A 23,680-nucleotide genomic window follows, 5' to 3' on the forward strand; every position below is an offset into this window, starting at 1 on the left:
GCAATAAATTGAGTGTTCTTTACCTTTCCCGCCAATGCAGGGTCTCGCTGTGATATGTGTGCGCCCGGTTACTATGGTAACCCTGAGGTACCAGGAGGGAGGTGCTGGCCGTGTCAATGTAACAATAACATTGACTTGATTGACCCTGGTTCCTGTGATCCACGCACGGGACAGTGCTTGAAGTGTCTGTACAACACTGACGGAGCCCACTGCGGAGAGTGCAAGGCCGGTTACTATGGCAACCCTCTCCAACAGGACTGCAGGCGTAAGTATGGGGCCAGGGGTATGTGGTTGGGGGACTGTCTGTGGCTGTAGCTGAGAGGGGGCCATGTAATTCTGTGTTTACTGTCGTTAGGGCAAGACTTTGCAAGGGGTTAGATTCTGCTGATCTGTGTTTTAGCCTGATCAACAGTTCAGAGGGTCTCGGGCAGGGAGAGAAGGAAGGGATAGTGAGGGACTGACTCATTATTAATACCAAATGATACCAGACTGAGAGATTATAACTAACAGGAAATATTGAATAGGCTGGGGCTCTTTTCTCCACAAAAGAGAAGGCTGAGCGTTGAATTGATAGAGGCCTTTAAGTATGAAAGTGTTCGATGGGGTTGATGTAGAGAAGATGTTTCCAATTGTGGGCGGTCGAAATCTAGGGACCACAAATATAAGATAGTCATTAATAAATCCAATGGGGAATTCAGGAGAAACTTCTTTCCCCAGGGAGTGGGGAGAATGTGGAACTCGCTCCCACAGGGAGTGGTTGAGGTGAATACTATCGGAGCATTGAAGAGGAAGCTGGATAAACACAGAAGGGAGAAAGGAGTAGAAGAATATGCTCATAGAGTGCAAGGAAGAGGGCTGGGAGGAGGCCCGTGCGGAGCATAAACACTAGCATGGACCAGTTGGGCCGAATGGCCTGTTTCTGTGTTGTAAATACTATGGAATGAGGAACGGATTGTAGAATTGGTGGTGGGGAGGATCGGGGGGGAAGGTTAAAGGGGACTCAATAGAGGGTTACAAAATGATGAAAGATTCTGAGGGGTGAATTGGACATAGACCAAGGCACAGTGAAGGGGCAGTTAGGTTTTATTTTTCACAGAATGGGTTATTCGAACAGTGAATACTTTAGAGATAGAAAGACTTGCAATTCTATAGCACCTTTCACATCCTTAGGATGTCCCAAATGCTTTACAGCCAATGAAATACTTCTGAAGTATAGTCACTGTTGTAATGTAGGAAACATGGCAGCCAATTTGTGCACAGCATGATCCCATGAATAGCAATGAAATAAATGACCAGATAATCTGATTTTAGGTGTTGATTGAGGGGTAAATATTGGCCAGGACACCAGGGAGAAATCCCCTACTCTACTTCAAAATAGTGGCTATGGGATCCTTTACGTCTGCCTGAGAGGGCAGACAGGGCCTCGATTTATCATCTCATTTGAAAGATGGCATCTCCAAAACTGCAGCACTCCATCAGTAGTGCATTGGGGTCTCAGCTGAGATCTTGTGCTACCCACTGAGCCACGGCTGATGGCTTCAGTACAAGTCGGTAGTGAGGCACAGATTGTAACATCAGGTAAAAAGGATGATTCCAAGGTAAGTCTAAGAAAAGGATATGAAGAAATGGGGTTAGAGTAGATGGGTCCAATTGAAGAGCTAGCAGTGGCACAGGCTCGATGGGCCGAATGGCCTTCTTTTGCACAGTGAATTGTCAGATTAAACTGTAATTTAATAATACAGCCAGACTGATCAGTAACCAGGAGTTTTGTGGGGGCAGCGGTGGTGCACAGGACTGGACTTGGTGGTTATACTACACACGGTCGAATAGCTCACATCTCAGTGTACGAGTGCGAAATGGCAGAGTACTAATTGGGTTGGGCAGCACCAGTGGGACTGTACTGCAGTGAGGAATTGATGCCATCCAGTGAGGAAGTGGAGGAATCTCTTAGTAAAACGGAAATTAGAATTGTTACTGATTATTGTGTGGGTATGTGTGGAGCTGAAGGAGATAATGTAACTTTCTGTTTACCATCACTCCAGGCTGTACGTGTAACATTCAGGGTACACTGGAGTCCCAGTGTAATCCCAGGGACATCTGTCACTGTGACAGAATTACTGGACAGTGCCCCTGCAGGGAGAATGTCATCGGAATCAACTGTGACCAGTGCGGTCCTTATTACTGGAACTTCGGCAGTTTCCAAGGCTGTGAGCCCTGCGGGTGTAATCCGGAACATTCACTCACTCTGCTCTGCAACATGGTAAATATTCCCAATCATCTGTTTCTCATCAGAAATTATAAAATTCATCTTGTTTATGATTGTCATACAGCCCAGTGTCAGTATCTAACATTCCCAGGACAGGTACAGCAAAAAAAAAAAACGGGGTTAGATGAGGGCATGGGCCGGGAGGAGGATCTCCTCGTCGGTCTGCTCCTGGGCCTGGCCAAGGTGGCAATTCACAGGTCCAGGTTGCGGGCCGTCGGGGGGTCCGTCCTCCCCGATTGCCTGCCCCTCATCTGCGGTTACGTTCGCGCCCGGGTGTCCCTGGAGAAGGAGCAAGCGGTGTCCACCGGTACGCTTGAGGCCTTCCGCGACCGGTGGGCACCGCAGGGACTGGAGTGCATTGTCGACGCCGAAAATGGCATTTTAATTTCAGTTTTGTTTATTTCTGGTTTTAATAAAGTTATTTTTTAAAATATAAGTATGTTGATAAAGGGGGCCTGAGGAATAAAGGCCCCCTCGACATAAAATATATAAAAGGGGCCTGGGGTATAAAGGCCACCTTGGAAAAAAAAAACGGGGTTAGATACAGAGTAAAGCTCCCTCTACACTGTCCCATCAAACACTCCCAGGACAGGTACAGCACGGGGTTAGATACAGAGTAAAGTTCCCTCTACACTGGTCCAACTGCACCTAGACACTTGAATTTCCCTGGTGGTGAATTTTATGTCAATTTGCAGTATGTTGGAAACATTATTTGTGCCTCAGCTTCCTGGCACTGGATTGGCCCAGGTTCCATCTCCAGCCTCTGCTGATTTCAAAGCCCAAGCAAGAAGTTGGCGAGTAAAAGAAGACTTGGCCAGGTCACTGGGGGATCTCCCAGCTCTTGTTCCAACAGGGGCAGAGGGATGTTTTACACCCACTTGAGAGGGCAGTTGGGGCCTCAGTTTAACATCTCATCCGAAAGACAGTGCCTCTGACCGGACGGCGCTCCCTCAGTACTGCACTGCAGTGTCAGCCTGGATTCTGGGGCTCAAGTCTCTGGAGCGGGATGTCATCTGAGACCATTGACTCCAAGGCTAGCGAGCTACCCAATGAGCCACACTTGATCCCTTCTGAATTCAGGGTGGTTTTAACTGCCCCCGCCCCACCTGACTGGGTTGAAATTGCCTCTTCTCTGCAGGGTTAACCTGTTTAAAGCAGGTTAACAACTCAGTTTGAATAGCAGGGAGAAGCATGTTTCGCCAGTGAAAGAATTGCTGCCAATGGCCCCGGCGTTGATTGCTGTGCTCAGATTCCTGAACCTCCCCTCCGGCAACCGCCCACCCCCCGCACCCTTTTATGCTGACTGTCTCCTTGAATTGTCCATGTTGCTGATTCCTGTTTATGTTGCTTTTCTCACAGTTCACAGGCCAGTGCAAGTGTCGCCCAGGATTCGGAGGTCGGACCTGCTCCGAGTGCAAGGAAGGTTACTGGGGAAACCCTGGGCTGTTGTGTCAGGGTAAGGATTCCAGAGCTGACGAATGCAGACTTTCCCGGGAGGAGTGGGAACGTCCGATATCACCATAGTTCTTACGAAGATACGAACAATAAGGGACAGGAAAAGTCATTCTGGTCAATCCAGCCTGTCGCACACACACTGTGATGCCCTGTGCATAATAATATAGACACACCCTAACCCACTCGATACCATGTGGTCTCCTGAGGGAGCAGAAAAAACAGATAAAAACACAAGTCAATTTGGGAGGAAAAATCACCGAAGGGGGATTTCCTGTCTGATACCCGCCCTTCCCCTTGATCGATGGAAACCAATCGATGGAAACTAGGATGTTGCCTGGTATGGAGGGAAGGTCTCACGAGGAAAGGCTGAGGGACTTGAGGTTGTTTTCGTTGGAGAGAAGGAGGAGGAGAGGTGACTTAATAGAGACATATAAGATAATCAGAGGGTTAGATAGGGTGGATAGTGAGAGTCTTTTTCCTCGGATGGTGATGGCAAACACGAGGGGACATAGCTTTAAGTTGAGGGGTGATAGATATAGGACAGATGTCAGAGGTAGTTTCTTTACTCAGAGAGTAGTAGGGGCGTGGAACGCCCTGCCTGCAACAGTAGTAGACTCGCCAACTTTAAGGGCATTTAAGTGGTCATTGGATAGACATATGGATGAAAATGGAATAGTGTAGGTCAGATGGTTTCACAGGTCGACGCAACATCGAGGGCCGAAGGGCCTGTACTGCGCTGTAATGTTCTAATTCTAAAAAATCTCAGAGATCACTCTGTGCCTGATTAATGATACAAAAATTGCCCGTGTGCTTGACAGTGAGGAAGAAAGCTTTCGACTGCAGGAATATATAGATGGGCCGGTCAGTTGGGCAGAAAAGTGGAAAATGGAATTCAATCCGGAGAACTGTCAGGTAATGCATTTGGGGAGGTGCAACAAGGCAAGAGAACACACAATAAATGGGAGGATACTGAGTGGTGGTGAAGAACAGAGGGACCTTGGAGTGGACATCCACAGATCCTTAAAGGTAGCAGGACAGATCGATAAGGTGGTTAAGCAGGCATATGGCATGTTTTCCTTTATTAGTCCAGGTATAGAATATAAGAGCAGAGAGGTTATGCTGGAACTGTATACAACACGAGTTAGACCACAGCTACTGTTCTGGTCACCATATTACAGGAAAGATGTGATTGCACTGGAGAGGGTACAGAGGAGATTTATGAGGATGTTGCCAGGACTGGAGAATTTTAGCTATGGGAAAGGATTGGATAGACTGGGTTTTTATTTCCTTGAAACAGAGGAGGCTGATGGGAAATTTAATTGAGGTGTATAAAATTATGAGGGGCGTCGATAGAGTAAATAGGGTCAACATATTTACCTTTGCAGAGGGGTCAAAAACCAGGTAGCATAGATTTAAGTAAATGGTAGAAGGATTAGAGGGGAGATGAGGAAACATTATTTCACCCAGAGGGTGGGAGAAACCTGGAACTCACTTCCTGAAAGGGTGGTAGAGGCAGAAGCTCTCACCAGATTTACAAGTACTTGGATGTCTAGTTGAAGAGCCGTGACCTGCAGGGCAACCGTCCGAGTGCAAGAAGGTGGCATTAGGCTGGGTCACTCTTCGTCATCTGGCACAGACACGATGGGCCGAATGGCCTCCTGTGTCAAAAATCTTCAAAGATTCTATGAGATGAATATTTCCAGGTCCTCCTTCGAGTACGAGGTGATCTCCGTCCCAGACAGAAACAGGTCCAGCTCTCGCTCAAAGGGATTCAGTGAATCGGTGTCCATAGCAACAACCGACAGCCTGTTCCAGGGGCCCAATATTCCCTGGGGGGAAAAGAAGCAACTCCTGGTGTTGATGGACAGCTGGACATATTCCATCCCGCTTTGCTTGTTGGGGAAAAGGGAGAGGTGACTGGTACTAGGACTGTAAATTGAAATGAGCCATGGGATTTGCTGGAGAAACAGAGCTGGGTATGTTACAGGCTGATGTGGGCATAGAATGTGTGGGCTCAGCAAGAGATGGTTAATATTAGCGGCAATTTTAATCTAAACCTTCAATTTATATATTCATTCTCGGATGTGAGCGACACTGGCCAGGCCGACCTTTACTGCCCATTCCTAGTTGCCCTGATGGAACAGCGTCAAGGGACACCCGGGCGCGAACGTAACCACGGAAGAGGGGCAGGCAATCAGGGAGGATGGAACCCCCAACGGCCCGCAACCTGGACCTGTGAATTGCCACCTTGGCCAGGCCCAGGAGCAGACCGACGAGGAGATCCTCCTCCCGGCCCAAGCCCCTCCGCACCGGGTGCCCAAAGATCAGGAGCGTGGGACTGAAGTGCAGCCAGAATTTGAGGAGCAGCCCCTTCAGATACTCAAATAGGGGCTGCAACCTCGCACACTCCGTATAAACGTGGAACACGGACTCGTCCAGGCCGCAGAAAGTACAGGCGGCCTGGGAGTCCGTGAACCTACTTAAAAGCCTATTGCACGGGACTGCTCTGTGCAGCACCCTCCATCCCAGGTCCCCGATGTAAAGGGGGAAGACTCCTGCGTAGAGAGACCTCCATCAGGGTTTCCCCTCGCCGCCAGATGGCAACGCGGACCGCCAGGGCGTGTCCGGCCGGCTGACGAGGGCGAGGAAGTGGAGAGTATGCAGGAGCAGCCCGTACAGGAAACCCCTCCCCTCCGATTGGAATGGCACGGAGGGCATTTCCGAGAGGCAGCTCAGGTTGTGCGGAACCGGCACCCAAGGAGGGTTTTGGGGCCTGGGTCCGATGAGCAGTTCCAGCTGAGCGGCGGTCAGTTCGGCCGGGATCGCTCCGCACTCCCAAGCCCCCTCACCACCCGCAGTGAGGGGCGTCCCGAGGGTTTCAGCTACTCCTCCGCCCGCCGGACCGTCCCCGGAGTCAGCCGCCCGGACAGCCGAGGCGCTCTCCTCCACCGGCGGGGGAGCGCCCTGACTGGAGGCGACCATGTTCCAGACTCGGAATAGATCCCGGTAAAAGACAGGCAACTCCCTCAGAGAGGAGCGGCTAACGGACTCCACCAGGAGCTGCGTGTCGTCTTGAAGGCAGTGACACTGGCGGAAAAAATACGTCGCCAGCGCACACCATCTGGGAGGACGCTCGACGTACAGGTATCTCTGCAGGGTCCGAATGTGGAGAGTCGCAGCCTGGGTGCGGACGCACACCAGCAACCGGCCGCCCACCTCAATCAGGAGACTCAGGACCGCAGCAGAGACCCAGTGTTTCCTCTTGCCCCAGAAGAAATCGACGAGTTTCTTCTGGATCTTGGTGGCAAATACAGGGGGCGGGGCCAAAGTGACCAACCGGTACCACAGCATGGAGGCCACCAGTTGGTTTATGACCAGCCCTCGGCCCCTGTAGGAAAGCACTCGGAGCAGTCCTGTCCAGCGCCCCAGCTGAGCGGTGACTTTCGCCTCCAACTCCTGCCAGTTTGCCGGCCAGGCTTCCTCAGCGGGGCAAAGGTGGACTCCCAGATAGAGGAGGTGCATGGTGCTCCACGCAAAAGGTGTCATCTCCTCCGGCAGGGAGTCCACCCGCCACTGAGCCCCCAGGAGTCCGGAATATTTCTCCCAATTGATCCTCGCGGAGGACGTGGCAGAAAAGGTCTGCTGGCAGTCGCGCATCCTCCGCAAGTCAACGGGATCTGTGACCGCGAGGAGCACGTCATCGGCGTAAGCCGAGAGGACGACCCGCATGGCCGGCTCGCGCACAGCCAATCCCGTCAACCTCCTGCGAAGCAGGCACAGGAAGGGCTCCACGCAGATGGTATACAATTGGCCGGACATGGGGCATCCCTGACGCACTCCTCTCCCAAAGCAAAGGGGCGCCGTCAAGGACCTGTTAACTTTTACGAGACACTCTGCGGCGGCGTATAAAAGTCGGACCCAGCCCACGAAATGCGGCCCGAGTCCGAAAGTGCGCGGAGTCCCGAAAAGGTATTCGTGATCCACCCTGTCGAACGCCTTCTCCTGATCGAGGGAGAGAAAGGCGACCGACTGACCAGTCCTCCGGGAAAGATGGATCAGGTCCCGGACCAGATGGATGTTGTCCTGGATGGACCGGCCCGGGACCGTGTAGGACTGGTCGGGGTGGATCATGTGGTCCAGAACGGAGCCCAGGCGGGTAAAAATAGCCCGGGCAAAGATCTTATAATCCGTGCTGAGGAGGGAGACCGGACGCCAGTTTTTAAGCAGGCGGAGTTCTCCCGCTATCTTAAGGGCGGCACGGACGGACTGGATGATCAGCGCCAGATTTGACCAGCGGTCGAGGGCCAGCTGAACTTTATTGCGGCAGCCCCTGCAAACCGTGAGGAAATCCCGGAGTTCCGCCGTGGGGATGAGAGGAGATTCGGTGGGAGGCACGAGGGACTCCACCACCTCACTAGCGATGGAATCAAGGTCATCCTCCGTGCCCCCCACCGAATCCCCATCCTCCTCCGGGTCGTAACCGCCAGCGGCCGACACATCCACCACACACGGTGGGGCAGACGTCCCGACCGCGCCAGCTGGTCCTGCCTCCGTCACGATCCCACCCCCAGGTTCGATGGCGGAGGAGTCCTCTCTGGGTTTTACTGTGAAACTGGAGCCTGTGGGCGCCAGCAGCCCAGGACTCCCCCCCACTTCCGTCCCCAGGCCAATGAGTGGTCCAGGGATGACAGAAGTTCCCAACTCTGGAAATCCAGCCGGAGCCGAGTCCGGAGGCGGAGAGAGGAGGCCATCTCCTGCTCCGCCAGCACCCACAGGCCCAGCAGATGGGGCAGCATTCTCAGTTTTCACCGGGTCGGGTGTCTCCTGGTTGGTGGTGGACTCCGGCTGGGAGGGCTGACCCTCAGGGGCGTCGCCCTCCCCTTCATTCAGGGCACCCGACCCAGTAGCAGTGGCGGAATGGGTGGCGTCCCCAGGCTTCCCCACCACAAGCAGGGCCCCACTTACTCCTTCAGGAGGGGCCTCATGTACCGGGGCCTTCCCCTCCCCTCCATCCTGAGGAATAGGGAGATCCTGCCCGGACTTTGTAGCCTTGGTGGTGGCGGTAGGGGGAACCTGAGGACCCGAAACAGGAGACAGCTCCCCTCCAACAGATGGGCCCTGTGTTATTTCTGTTGTGGGGTGCCTTCTCCTCTTTTTCCCACTAGGGCGCGGAGGCTCAGAGACCTCCATATCATCAGAGGCCTCCGCCTCCGCACCCTTTTTTTCCTTTTTAGTCACCCTGACTCTGAGCCCAGCCCTGGGTCAGGTGGATTCCATGGGAATGGGCTTTGGGCTGAGCTCAGGCTCGGGTTGTGTCAAAATGTCCAGGGGACGCGCCACATGATGTTTCTTTTTTCCCCTGTGAAAACCACAGCCCAAGGAACCAACTGAGCTGGTTCCTTCTGTTGGATGTGTGGGGGGAGTGGGAGGAGGTGCTGTGGAACCACCTTGGGCCGCCGAGGTGGAGCTGGCGACCGGGAGGTTGGGGCAGTTCTTACGAACATGCCCCACCCCCTTGCAGACGTGGCACCGCGCCCCGTCCGAGGTCCAAAAGACACGGTAGGCTGTCCCCTGGCACTCTATACTGAAGTGGCCCTCCAAGACCTCCTCCCGCACCAGCTACATGAATAGCTGGCGGCGGAAGGAGTACACATGTCGGAGGCTGTGCTCCCGAAGACCGAGCAGGACTGGGGTGATCCCTGACCTGACCTCACCTCCCCCAGATGGTGTAGGTGGGGGAGGAGGAGCTCATCAGGAATGAAGGGTGGGACGTTCGACAAGGTTACCCGATGCGCAGTGGCCCCCAGAGGGTCCACTGGCAGGAAAATCCCACCCACTGTGAGCCCCGTACTTAGGGCGAGGGACACAGCCCGCTCGGTCTTCAGGAAGAACACAGCCTTCCCATACATCTTTGAGGCTGCAACAATGGCCGAGGGGTTGACAACCACGGCCATTGCCTTAACACAAGCCTCAATAGTCATATTAGGATGGGTGTAACTCTTCACCCCATGCTTTGATGTTAAGATTTTAAATGGTGACGGGGCCACAGGAGCAGCTGTCGCAGCTGCTGCAGCATAGGAGGGCCCCGCCACCGGAGAGGACTGAGAAGTCATGGGGTTGAAGAGTTACAGGCACTTTGTTGAGAGCAAAAAAAAAGAAAAGAGCAAATACAATAAATCAAAAATGCAACACTTAAAGGATGTGGCACAGGGGAAGAGGCTGAGGGAGAGGAAGGCCAAGAGGAATCAGTCTTTATTAGTATTGCACAAGTCTTGTAGCTGGTCTTCCAGTTGGGAGGGTGGGGTGATGTCTTCACCTGGGTCAGCTGTAAGCTGCCAAGGCACACGCCTCCTTCGATGTTCAGATAATAAGTCTCTTCACCTGGGCAGCTCCAGCTGTCCCAGGCTTTGTAGTTGGGGTGGGGAGGGAGCTCCCTATCCACAGAGACGTGTGACCAGTGGTGTTCCACAGGGATCCGTGCTGGGACCACTGTTGTTTGTGATATACATAAATGATTTGGAGGAAAGTATAGGTGGTCTGATTAGCAAGTTTGCAGACGACACTAAGATTGGTGGAGTAGCAGATACTGAAGGGGACTGTCAGAGAATACAGCAGAATATAGATAGACTGGAGAGTTGGGCAGAAAAATGGCAGATGGAGTTCAATCAGGGCAAATGCGAGGTGATGCATTTTGGAAGATCCAATTCAAGAGTGAACTACACAGTAAATGGAAAAGTCCTGGGAAAAATTGATGTACAGAGAGATTTGGGTGTTCAGGTACATTGTTCCCTGAAGGTGGCAACGCAGGTCAATAGAGTGGTCAAGAAGGCATACGGCATGCTTTCCTTCATCGGACGGGGCATTGAGTACAAGAGTTGGCAGGTCATGTTACAGTTGTATAAGACTTTGGTTCGGCCACATTTGGAATACTGCGTGCAGTTCTGGTCGCCACATTACCAAAAGGATGTGGATGCTTTGGAGAGGGTGCAGAGGAGGTTCACCAGGATGTTGCCTGGTATGGAGGGCGCCAGCTATGAAGAGAGGTTGAGTAGATTAGGATTATTTTCATTAGAAAGATGGAGGTTGAGGGGGGACCTGATTGAGGTGTGCAAAATCATGAGAGGTATAGACAGGTTGGATAGCAAGAAGCTTTTTCCCAGAGTGGGGGATTCAATTACTAGGGGTCACGAGTTCAAAGTGAGAGGGGAAAAGTTTAGGGGGGATATGCGTGGAAAGTTCTTTACGCAGAGGGTGGTGGGTGCCTGGAACGCGTTGCCAGTGGAGGTGGTAGACGCGGGCACGATAGCGTCTTTTAAGATGTATCTAGACAGATACATGAATGGGCAGGAAGTAAAGAGATACAGACCCTTAGAAAATAGGCGTCATGTTTAGATAGAGGATCTGGATCGGCGCAGGCTTGGAGGGCCGAAGGGCCTGTTCCTGTGCTGTAATTTTCTTTGTTCTTTGTTCTCCAGGCGCTCCCTATTGAACAATATAGCCCCACCCAAGGTCTTCAGGTCTCTTCTTTCCCCACCCCCAACAATCAATGAAAAAGACTTTCAGTACCAAACAAACTCACAAAAGAGCTTCCAGTTCTTTGCCTTCCTTCCTTTGTTGAAATTTGGAAAAAACTTTTTGTTTCTGTTTGAGTCTCCCTCTTGCAGCAGTTACACAACCTGCAGCCTCCAACCTCTGCACACAGCCACAGTCAGCTGCACCTCGTTGATGCACTCAGGCTCCCAAATCAGAGAGCAGCCAATCCCAGTGCTGTACCGATCCTGGGAGTGTTTGATGGGGACAGTGCAGAGGGAGCTTTACTCTGTATCTAACCCCGTTTTTTTTTTTCTCTTATTTTTTTGTGGCCTTTATACCCCAGGCCCCTTTTATATATTTTATGTCGAGGGGGCCTTTATTCCTCAGGCCCCCTTTATATACACACTTATATTTTTAAAATAACTTTATTAAAAACAGAAATAAACAAAAAGTCAAATTAAAATGCCATTTTCGGCGTCGACAATGCACTCCAGTCCCTGCGGCGCCCACCGGTCGCGGAAGGCAGTGTTTGATGGGGACAGTGTAGAGGGAGCTTTACTCTGTATCTAACCCATGCAGCGTCAGTGGTGGCACTGGGTGAAATGAAACAGAAAGTGTTCTTTCCACTCGCCTCCTGCTCCTCGATGAGCACAAAATTCACAATAATAGACTCAGGGAAAGTGAGAGTTGAGGAACCAGCATCCCGATTGATCTGTAAGTCTTGTTGTCCCTCCACAGCTTGTGTCTGCGATCCGGACGGTTCTGAGAAGAAACAATGCAATCGCTCGACAGGTCGCTGCTTCTGCAAGGAGGGTTACACGGGGACACGGTGCAACCAGTGTAACCGTGGTTACCATGGGCGGTTCCCAAGCTGCACTCGCTGCCACGCCTGCTTTGATTTGTGGGATGGGGAAATTGGGAGGCTTGTGGAGAAGCTGCGAGGCCTCAAGGAGACAGTGCATCGGATCATGGTGACTGGGGTGACCGGGGGAGCAAGCCGCAAGCTGCAGGAGCTGGAGGAGAAGCTGAGAGACGTCCAGGAGCTGGTACGAGGACACCCTCTCGCCAGCCAGGAATTGCTGGAACAGCTAAGACTTCTCACCAACAGTTTCAGGTAGAGCCACATGCAGAGCGTCTCGACATATCAGTTCATGGCTTTCACGTAAACTACGCTCATTGATTGGCAAAGTCTCCCACCTTTCCCGCCTGTCATCATGACACAGTGGGTCCATCGAGTTACTTTATCAATATTTATTGTTTGAGTAAGTTTTCTCCAATTAACTATTGCCATTGTCTGCCTTCCCTGTCACAAACTTTGTTACCTAGCTACCAGCTCCATCCCTCTCCCCAGCAACATGTTTTCCTGTTCAATCTGGGATGTGGGCGTCACTGGCCAGGCCAGCATTTATTCCCCATCCCTAATTGTCCTCGAGAAGGTGGTGGTGAGCTGCCTTCTTGAACCGCTGCAGTCCATGTGGAGTAGGTACACCCACAGTGCTGTTAGGAAGGGAGTTCCAAAATTTTGACCCAGTGACAGTGAAGGAACGGCGATATAGTTCCAAGTCAGGATGGTGTATGGCTTGGAGGGGAACTTGCAGAACAAAGAACAAAGAACAGTACAGCACAGGAACAGGCCATTCGGCCCTCCAAGCCTGCGCCGATCTTGATGCCTGTCTAAACTAAAACCTTCTGCATTTCCGGGGACCGTATCCCTCTATTCCCATCCTATTCATGTATTTGCCAAGATGCCTCTTAAACGTCTCTATCGTACCTGCTTCCACCACCTCCCCCGGCAGCAAGTTCCAGGCACTCACCACCCTCTGTGTAAAGAACTTGCCTCGCACATCCCCTCTAAACTTTGCCCTTTGCACCTTAAACCTATGTCCCCTAGTAACTGACTCTTCCAACCTGGGAAAAAGTTTCTGACTATCCACTCTGTCTATGCCACTCATAACTTTGTAAACCTCTATCATGTCGCCCCTCCACCTCCGTCGTTGCAGTGAAAACAATCCGAGTTTATCCAACCTCTCCTCATAGCTAATGCCCTCCAGACCAGGCAACATCCTGGTAAACCTCTTCTGTACCCTCTCCAAAGCCTCCACGTCCTTCTGGTAGTGTGGCGACCAGAATTGCACACAATATTCCAAGTGTGGCCGAACTAAAGTTCTGTACAGTTGCAGCATGACTTGCAAATTTCTATACTCTATGCCCCGACCGATGAAGACAAGCATGCCGTATGCCTTCTCTACTACCTTATCCACCTGCGTTGCCACTTTCAGTGACCTGTGGACCTGTACGCCCAGATCTCTCTGCCTGTCAGTACTCCTAAGGGTTCTGCCATTTACTGTACACCTCCCACCTGCATTATACCTTCCAAAATGCATTACCTCACATTTGTCCAGATTAAACTCCATCTGCCATTTCTCCGTCCAAGTCTCCAACCGGTCTATATCCTGCTGTATCCTCTGACAGTCCTCATCACTATCCGCAACTCCACCAGCCTTTGTGTCGTCCGCAAACTTACTAATCAGACCAGCTACATTTTCCTCCAAATCATTTATATATACTACAAACAGCAAAGGTCCCAGCACTGATCCCTGTGGAACACCGCTAGTCACAGCCTTCCATTCAGAAAAGTACCCTTCCACTGCTACCCTCTGTCTTCTATGACCGAGCCAGTTCTGTATCCATCTTGCCAGCTCACCTCTGATCCCGTGTGACTTCACCTTTTGTACCAGTCTGCCATGAGGGACCTCGTCAAAGGCTTTACTGAAGTCCTTATAGACAACATCCACTGCCCTTCCTTCATCAATCATCTTCGTCACTTCCTCAAAAAACTCGATCAAGTTAGTGAGACACGACCTCCCCTTCACAAAACCATGCTGTCTCTCGCTAATAAGTTCATTTGTTTCCAAATGGGAGTAAATCCTGTCCCGAAGAATCCTCTCTAATAATTTCCCTACCACTGACGTAAGGCTCACCGGCCTATAATTTCCTGCATTATCCTTACCACCCTTCTTAAACAAAGGCACAACATTGGCTATTCTCCAGTCCTCTGGGACCTCACCTGTAGCCAATGAGGATACAAAGATTTCTGTCAAGGCCCCAACAATTTCTTCCCTTGCCTCCCTCAGTATTCTGGGTTAGATCCCATCAGGCCCTGGGGACTTATCTACCTTAATGCTTTGCAAGACGCCCAACACCACCTCCTTTTTGATAATGAGATGACTGAGACTATCTGCACTCCCTTCCCTGGACTCATCATCCACCAAGTCCTTCTCTTTGGTGAATACTGATGCAAAGTACTCATTTAGAACCTCGCCCATTTCCTCTGGCTCCAGACATAGATTCCCTCCTCTGTCCTTGAGTGGGCCATCCCTTACCCTGGTTACCCTCTTGCTCTTTATAAATGTATAAAAAGCCTTGGGATTCTCCTTAATCCTGTTTGCCAATGACTTTTCATGACCCCTTTTAGCCCTCCTGACTCCTTGCTTAAGTTCCTTCCTAAGGTGGTGATGTTCCCATGCATCTGCTGCCCTTGTCCTTCTAGGTGGGAGAGATCATGGGTTTGGAAGGTGCAGTCAAAGGAGTCTTGGTGCGTTGCTGCACTGCATCTTGTAGATGGTACACACTGCTGCCACTGTGTGCTGGTGGTGGAGGGAGTGAATTGTTAAGATGGTGGATGGGGTGCTGACCAAGTGGGCTGCTTTGTCCTGAATTGTGTCGAGCTTCTTGAGTGTTGTTGGTGCTGCACTTATCCAGGCACGTGGAGAGTATTCCATTACACTCCTGACTTGTGCCTTGTAGATGGTGGACAGGCTTTGGGGAGTCGGGAGGTGAATTACTCGTCACAGAATTCCCAGCCTCTGACCTGCTTTTGTAGCCACAGTATTTATATGCCTGGTCCAGTTCAGTTTCTGGTCAATGGTAATGCCCAGGATGGTTGATAGTGGGGAATTCAGCAATGGCAATGCTGCTGACTTTCAAGGGAAGATGATTAGATTCATTCTTGTTGGAGATTGCCTGGCACTTGTGTGGCACGAATGTCATTTGCCACATCAACCCAAGCCTGAATGTTGTCCAGGTCTTGCTGCATGCAGGCATGGACTGCTTCAGTATCTGATGTGTCGCGAATGGTACTGAACACTGTGCAATCATCAGCGAATGTCCCCACTTCTAACCTTATGTTGGAGAGAAGGTCATTGATGAAGCAGTTGAAGATGTTTGGGTGAGGGACTTTCCCTGAGGAACTCTTGCAGCCATGTCCCTTGTGCTAAGTATGACACCAACCAGTGGAGAATTTCCCCCCGATTCCCATTGACTCAGTTTTGCTAGGGCTCCTTGATGCCATACTCGGTTAAACGCTGCCTTGATGTCAAGGACAATCACTCTCACCTCACCTCTGGAATTCAGCTCCTTTGTCCATGTTTGGACCAAGGCTGTAATGAAGTTTGGAGCTGAGTGGCTCAGGCAGAACCCAAACTGAGTGTCAGTGAGCAGGTTGTTGCTGACAGCACTGTCAATGACACCTTTCAACACTTTGCTGATAATTAACAGTAGACTGATGGGCGGTAATTGGCCGGATTACATTTGTCCTGCTTTTTGAGTACAGGACATTCCTGGGCAATTTTCTGCATTGTCAAGTCGATGCCAGTGTTGTAGCTGTACTGGAACAGCTTGGCTAAGGGCGCTGCTAGTTCTGGAACACCAGTCTTCAGTACTACACCTGGGATGTTGTCAGGACCCATAACCTTTGCAGTATCCAGTGCATTCAGCCGTTTCTTGATATCATGTGGAGTGAATCAGATTGGCTGAATACTGACATCAGTGATGCTGGGGACCTCAGGAGGGATGGATCATCCACTCGGCACTTTTGGCTGAAGATGGATGCAAATGTTTCAGCCATGTCTTTTGCACGGACGCGCTGGGCTCCCTCATCATTGAGGATGGTGATATTTGTGGAACCTCCTCCTTCTGTTAGTTGTTTAATTGTCCACCACAATTCATAACTGGATATGGCAGGACTGCAGAACTTTGATCTGATCCAGTGGTTGTGGGATCACTTAGCTCTGTCTATAACTGTTTGATACTGAGCCAGTCTGTTTGCAACTTTCGTGTGATATTTGACCCTATGCTGAGCTTCCAACCACCTGTCCACGACATCTCTAACACCACCTTTTTCCACTTCTGTAACAGCGTCCAACTCCGCCCCTGCTTCAGTTCATTTGCTGCTGAAACCCTCATCCATGCCTTTGTTACCTCTCGACTATTCCAATGCACTCCTGGCTAGTCTCCCACATTTTACCCTCCGTAAACCTGAGGTCATTCATAACTCTGCTTCCTGTATCCTAACTCGCACCCAAGTCCCGTTCACCCATGATCGCCTATCTCACTGACTTATATTGGTTCCCAGTCTGGCAATGCCTTGATTTTGAAATTCTAGGAACATAGGAACATAGAAGCAGGAGTAGGCCATTCAGCCCATCGAGCCTACTCCGCCATTCAATTAGATCATGGCTGATCATCTACTCAGCGCCACTTTCCCACACTATCCCCACATCCCTTTGATGTCATTAGTATCCAGATATCTATTGATTTCAGTCTTGAACATGCTCAATGATTGAGCTTCCACAGCCCTCTGGGGTAGAGAATTCCAAAGATTCACCACCCTCTGAGTGAAGAAATTCCTCCTCATCTCAGTCCTAAATGGCCTGTCCATTATTCTGAGACTATGTCCCCTGGTTCTAGACTCACCAGCCAGAGGAAACATCTTATCTACATCAACTCTGTCACGCCCTGGAAGAATTTTGTAAGTTTCAATGAGATCACCTCTCATTCTTCAAAACTCTAGAGAATACAGGCCTAGTTTCTGCAATCTCTCCTCATAGAACAATCCCGCCATTCAGGGATCAGTCTGGTGAACCTCCGTTGCACTCCCTCAATGGAAAGTATATCCTTCCTTAGATAAGGAAACAGAAACTGTGCACAATACTCCAGGTGCAGTCTCACCAAGGCTTTATACAATTGCAGAAAGACATCTTTACTCCTGTATTCAAATCACTTTGCGATGAAGGCCGACATTTGCCTTTCTAATTGCTTGCTGCCCCTGCATGAAGACACCCAGGTCCCGTTGGACATCAACATCTCTCACCATTTAAGAAATACTCTGTTTTCTGTTTTCTCTACCAAAGTGGAGTTTTGAAAGATAACCACCAATGCATCCACTATCTCTATAGCCACCTCCTTCAACACTCTGGGATGTAGCTCATCTGATCTCGGGAATTTATCAACCCTCAATCCAGTTAATTTTTCAAGTACTACCTCTTTATTGATACTAATTTCTTTCAGTTCCTTATTTTCACAAGTCCCTTGGTTTCCTAGTATTTCTGGGAGATTTTCTGTATCTTCCTCCATGAAGACAGACACAAAGATTCTTAAGGGTTCCGAAGAAGGGTCACTGACCCGAAACGTTAACTCTGCTTCTCTTTCCACAGATGCTGCCAGACCTGCTGAGTGAATCCAGCATTTCTTGTTTTTGTGACAAAGATTCTTATCCTTGTTTTCAAGTCCCTCCATGGCCTCGCCCCTCCCTATCTCTGTAACCTCCTCCAGCCCCACAACCCTCTGAGATCTCTGCGCTCCTCCAATTCTGGCCTCTTGCACATCCCCTGATTTCTGTTGCTCCACCATTGGTGGCCGTGCCTTCAGCTGCCTGGGCCCTAAGCTCAGGAAATCTGCCAAATTGCTCCCAGAGTAACACTCACTTCCTTGGTTACTTCAATGATTTCAAAAACCCAGGCTGCAAGTTGGATTCCTGGTCTGTGCACGATGTTATTCCCTTATTCCCCCATCCCAGCTCCACCCTGCTCATACCACCCCCTTTCATAGAATGATAGAACCTTATAGCACAGTAGGAGACCATTTGGCCCATCAAGTCTGCACTGGCTCTTTTGAGGAGCAATCCAGTTAATTCCACTCAGCCTCTCCTTCTCCAAATCCCTGCAATTTTTCTTCTTCAAGTATTTTTTTCAATTCCCTTTTGCAAGTTCCTATTGAATCTGTTCCGCCTCCCTATCCAGCAGTCCAAATCCTAACTACTTAAAAAAGATGCCTTTGGGTTTTTTTGTACAGTTGTTATTCAGATACCTCGATGGTCCAGCATTTCACAGATAAAACTCTCACAGAAAGAAAATAATAATCTCAAATCTAATTGAATGCCCCTGCTCTCCCTCTCTGTCTTTGAGTCTGTAGATTTTCCACTGTTACAGTGTCCCAGTTACAGCTTTACCTCAGACTGAATATCCCTTTAATGTTCGTCAGGCAGGAGTTGGAGCAGCTGTCACAGAGGATGGATACTTTGGCGGAAGATGCATCAAGGACACAAGCAACAAATAGCAAAGCAGAAAGGGACATAAAGCAGCTGGAGGAGGAAACCATGATTCTGAACACGTCGCTCATCCTAAAAACAAAGGAGATAGAGAAATTTATAACGTCAAACTTTAAAGGTATGCCTTTACTCAGCTGAGTCTCCTGAACTCAGGAGGGTTCCCATTAGAGTCACAGAAGTGCATAACTCAGAAGAAGATCATTCTGCCCATCATGTCTGTACTATCCAATTAACCCCACTCCCCCTGCTCTTTTCCCACAGCCCTGCAAATTTTTCCTCTTCAACTATTTATCCAATTTCCTTTGAAAATTACTACTGAAAAGTTCCACCGATCTATCAGGCATTCCAGATCATTCCAGATCACATTCCAGATCATTCCAGATCACATTCCAGATCACATTCCAGATCACATTCCAGATCACATTCCAGATCACATTCCAGATCACAACAAAGTTCCCTTGATTGGAACGTCCCGCATGTGACTTTGCTGTTTAGGAAAGGTGTGAGGGAACCTGGGAATTATAGACCAGTTAGCCTAATATCTAGTGCCAGGAAATTAATAGAGTCTATAATTAAAGATCAGGTGACTGAACATCTTGAAAATTTTCAGCTGATCAGAGAGAGCCAGCATGGATCTGTAAAGGCTCGGTCACTCCTGACAAACCTGATTAAATCTTTGAAGAGGTGACTAAAGTAGTGGACAGGGGAATGTCTATGGATGTTATTTATATGGACTTCCAGAAGGCATTTGATGAAGTCCCTCATCAGAGACTGTTGGCTAAAGTTGAAGCTCATTGAATTGAAGGCAGATTGATCTGTTTAGGAGTTTAGCTGCGTGGCAGGAGACAGAGAGCAAGGATAATGGGGCAGATATTCTTATTGGCAGCATGTGACTAGTGGTGCCTCGCAAGGATCTGTGTTGCGGCCTCAACTTATTCACCATATCTATGAATGTCTTAGATGATGGGATAGAAAACACATCTTCAAGTTTGCTGATGATATAAAGTCAAGAGACTTTGTAAGCAGTGTGAATGGAAACATAAAATAGATATTAATAGATTAAGTGAATGGACAAAACTGTGGCAAATGGAATTCAGTGTAGGATCTAAAAAGAATAGAACAGGGAACTCTCTAAATGGTGAAAAGCTAGAAACACTGGTCAGAAGAGACTTGGGGGTTCAGGTACACATTAAAATATTATAGACAGGTACAGAAAATATCAGAAAGGCTAACGGAATGCTAGTCTTTATATCTCAAGGACTAGAATACGAGGGGGTAGAAGCCCTGCTTCAGTTATACAAAGCCCTGGTTAGACCACACCTGCAGTTACTGGGAGCAGTTCTGGGCACCAGATCTTAGGAAGGGTATATCGGACTTGGTGGACGTGTCGTGTCGATTTACCAGAATGATACCTGGTCCAAGGATTAAATGATGAGCAGAGATTACACAAACTACAGTTGTATTCCACGGAATTTAGAAGGTTAGGGGGTGAATTGATTGAAGTTTTCAAGATACTTAAGGGAACTGATAGGGTAGATAGAGGGAAACTATTTCTGTTCATTGGGGAGTCTAGGGCTAGGGGGAATAGTCTAAAAATTAGAGCCTACCATTTCAGGATTGAAATTAGGAAAAACTTGAACACACAAGGGGAGGCAGTGGCGTAGTGGTATTATCACTGGACTAGTAACCCAGAGACCCAGGGTATTGCTCTGGGGACAAGGGTTCAAATCCCACCACAGCAGAAGGCGGAATTTGAATTCAATTAATAAATCTGGACTAGTCTAAAAGAACTAGTCTAATAATGGCCACGAAACCATTGTCAATTGTTGTAAAAACCCATCCAGTTCACTAATGTCCTTTAGGGAAGGAAATCTACCATCCTTACCTGGTCTGGCCTACATGTGACTCCAGACCCACAGCAATGTGGTTGACTCTTACATGCCCTCTGAAATGGCCTAGCAAGCCACTCAGTTGTATTTAACCGCTATGAAGTCAATAAAAAAGAATGAAACCAGACGGACCACCCAGCATCGACCTAGGCACTGGAAACGACAAACTCAGCCCTGTCGATCCAGCAAAGTCCTCCTTACTAACATCTGGGGGCTTGTGCCAAAGTTGGGGAGAGCTGTCCCACAGACTAGTCAAGCAACAGCCTGACATAGTCATACTCACGGAATCATACCTGACAGACAATGTCCCAGACACTGCCATCACCATCCCCGGGTATGTCCTGTCCCAACGGCAGGACAGACCCAGCAGAGGTGGTGGCACAGTGGTATACAGTAGGGAGGGAGTTGCCCTGGGAGTCCTCAACATCGACTCCGGACCCCATGAAGTTTCATGGCATCAGGTCAAACATGGGCAAGGAAACCTCCTGCTGATTACCACCTACCGCCCTCCCTCAGCTGATGAGTCAGTACTCCTCCATGTTGAACACCACTTGGAGGAAGCACTGAGGGTGGTGAGGGCACAAAATGTACTCTGGGTGGGGGACTTCAATGTCCATCACCAAGAGTGGCTCAGTAGCACCACTACTGGCCGAGTCCTAAAGGACATAGCTGCTAGACTGGGTCTGCGGCAGGTGGTGAGGGAACCAACAAGAGGGAAAAACATACCTGACCTCGTCCTCATCAATCTGCCTGCCGCAGATGCATCTGTCCATGACAGTATTGGTAGGAGTGACCACCACACAGTCCTTGTGGAGACAAAGTCCCGCCTTCACATTGAGGATACCCTCCATCATGTTGTGTGGCACTCCCACCCACCGTGCTAAATGTGATAGATTTCAAACAGATCTAGCATTGCAAAACTGGGCATCCGTGAGGCGCTGTGGGCCATCAGCAGCAGCAGAATTGTATTCAACCACAATCTGTAACCTCATGGCCCGGCATATCCCCCACTCTACCATTACCATCAAGCCAGGAGACCAACCCTGGTTCAATGAAGAGTGCAGGAGGGCATGCCAGGAGCAGCACCAGGCATACCTCAAAATGAGATGTCAACCTGGTGAAGCTACAACCCAGGACTACTTGCATGCCAAACTGCGTAAGCAGCATGCAATAGACAGAGCTAAGCGATCCCATAACCAACGGATCAGATCTAAGCTCTGCAGTCCTGCCACATCCAGCCGTGAATGGTGGTGGACAATTAAACAACTAACTGGAGGAGGTGGCTCCACAAATATCCCCATCCTCAATGATGGAAGAGCCCAGCACATCAGTGCAAAAGATAAGGCTGAAGCATTTGCAACAATCTTCAGCCAGAACAAAGAACAAAGAACAAAGATAATTACAGCACAGGAACAGGCCCTTCGGCCCTCCAAGCCTGCGCCGATCCAGATCCTCTCTCTAAACATGTCGCCTATTTTCTAAGCTTCTGTATCTCTTTTCTTCCTGCCCATTCATGTATCTGTCTAGATACATCTTAAAAGACTCCATCGTGCCCGCATCTACCACCTCCGCTGGCAATGCGTTCCAGGTGCCCACCACCCTCTGCGTAAAGAACTTTCCACGCATATCCCCCCTAAACTTTTCCCCTTTCACTTTGAACTCGTGTCCTCTAGTAATTGAAACCCCCACTCTGGGAAAAAGCTTCTTGCTATCCACCCTGTCTATACCTCTCATGATTTTGTACACCTCAATCAGGTCCCCCCTCAACCTCCGTCTTTCTAATGAAAATAATCCTAATCTACTCAACCTCTCTTCATAGCTAGCGCCCTCCATACCAGGCAACATCCTGGTGAACCTCCTCTGCACCCTTTCCAAAGCATCCACATCCTTTTGATAATGTGGCGACCAGAACTGTACGCAGTATTCCAAATGTGGCCGAACCAAAGTCTTATACAACTGTAACATGACCTGCCAACTCTTGTACTCAATGCCCCGTCCGATGAAGGAAAGCATGCCGTATGCCTTCTTGACCACTCTATTTACCTGCGTTGCCACCTTCAGGGAACAGTGGACCTGAACACCCAAATCTCTCTGGACATCAATTTTCCCCAGGACTTTTCCATTTACTGTATAGTTCACTCTTGAATTGGATCTTCCAAAATGCATCACCTCGCATTTGCCCTGATTGAACTCCATCTGCCATTCCTCTGCCCAACTCTCCAATCTATCTATATTCTGCTGTATTCTCTGACAGTCCCCTTCACTATCTGCTACTCCACCAATCTTAGTGTCGTCTGCAAATTTGCTAATCAGTCCACCTATACTTTCCTCCAAATCATTAATGTATATCACAAACAACAGTGGTCCCAGCACGGATCCCTGTGGAACACCACTGGTCACACGTCTCCATTTTGAGAAACTCCCTTCTACTGCTACTCTCTGTCTCCTGTTGCCCAGCCAGTTCTTTATCCATCTAGCTAGTACACCTTGGACCCCAAGCGCCTTCACTTTCTCCATCAGCCTGCCATGGGGAACCTTATCAAACGCCTTACTGAAGTCCATGTATATGACATCGACAGCCCTTCCCTCATCAATCAACTTTGTCACTTCCTCAAAGAATTCTATTAAGTTGGTTAGACATGACCTTCCCTGCACAAAACCATGTTGCCTATCACTGATAAGCCCATTTTCTTCCAAATGGGAATAGATCCTATCCCTCAGTATCTTCTCCAGCAGCTTCCCTACCACTGACGTCAGGCTCACCGGTCTATAATTACCTGGATTATCCCTGCTACCCTTCTTAAACAAGGGGACAACATTAGCAATTCTCCAGTCCTCCGGGACCTCACCCGTGTTTAAGGATGCTGCAAAGATATCTGTTAAGGCCCCAGCTATTTCCTCTCTCGCTTCCCTCAGTAACCTGGGATAGATCCCATCCGGACCTGGGGACTTGTCCACCTTAATGCCCTTTAGAATACCCAACACTTCCTCCCTCCTTATGCCGACTTGACCTAGAGTAATCAAACATCTGTTCCTAACCTCAACATCTGTCATGTCCCTCTCCTCGGTGAATACCGATGCAAAGTACTCGTTTAGAATCTCACCCATTTTCTCTGAGTCCAAGCATAACATTCCTCCTTTGTCCTTTAG

General features: G+C 49.5%; 1 protein-coding gene across 3 annotated transcripts in view; it reads left to right on the plus strand.

The window, feature by feature from the left end:
* lamb2l (laminin, beta 2-like) overlaps positions 1 to 23,680 on the plus strand; it is a 321,168-nt gene that overhangs the window by 252,529 nt on the left and 44,959 nt on the right. For all 3 annotated transcript variants that reach the window (XM_068052201.1, XM_068052200.1, XM_068052202.1), the window contains exons 23-27: positions 41 to 265; positions 2,043 to 2,260; positions 3,626 to 3,722; positions 11,993 to 12,368; positions 18,575 to 18,759. In XM_068052201.1, coding sequence (XP_067908302.1) covers positions 41 to 265; positions 2,043 to 2,260; positions 3,626 to 3,722; positions 11,993 to 12,368; positions 18,575 to 18,759 — 1,101 coding nt within the window. The remainder of the gene's footprint in view (positions 1 to 40; positions 266 to 2,042; positions 2,261 to 3,625; positions 3,723 to 11,992; positions 12,369 to 18,574; positions 18,760 to 23,680) is intronic.

Source organism: Heterodontus francisci, chromosome 19 (assembly GCF_036365525.1).
Source record: "Heterodontus francisci isolate sHetFra1 chromosome 19, sHetFra1.hap1, whole genome shotgun sequence".
Taxonomy (NCBI): domain Eukaryota; kingdom Metazoa; phylum Chordata; class Chondrichthyes; order Heterodontiformes; family Heterodontidae; genus Heterodontus; species Heterodontus francisci.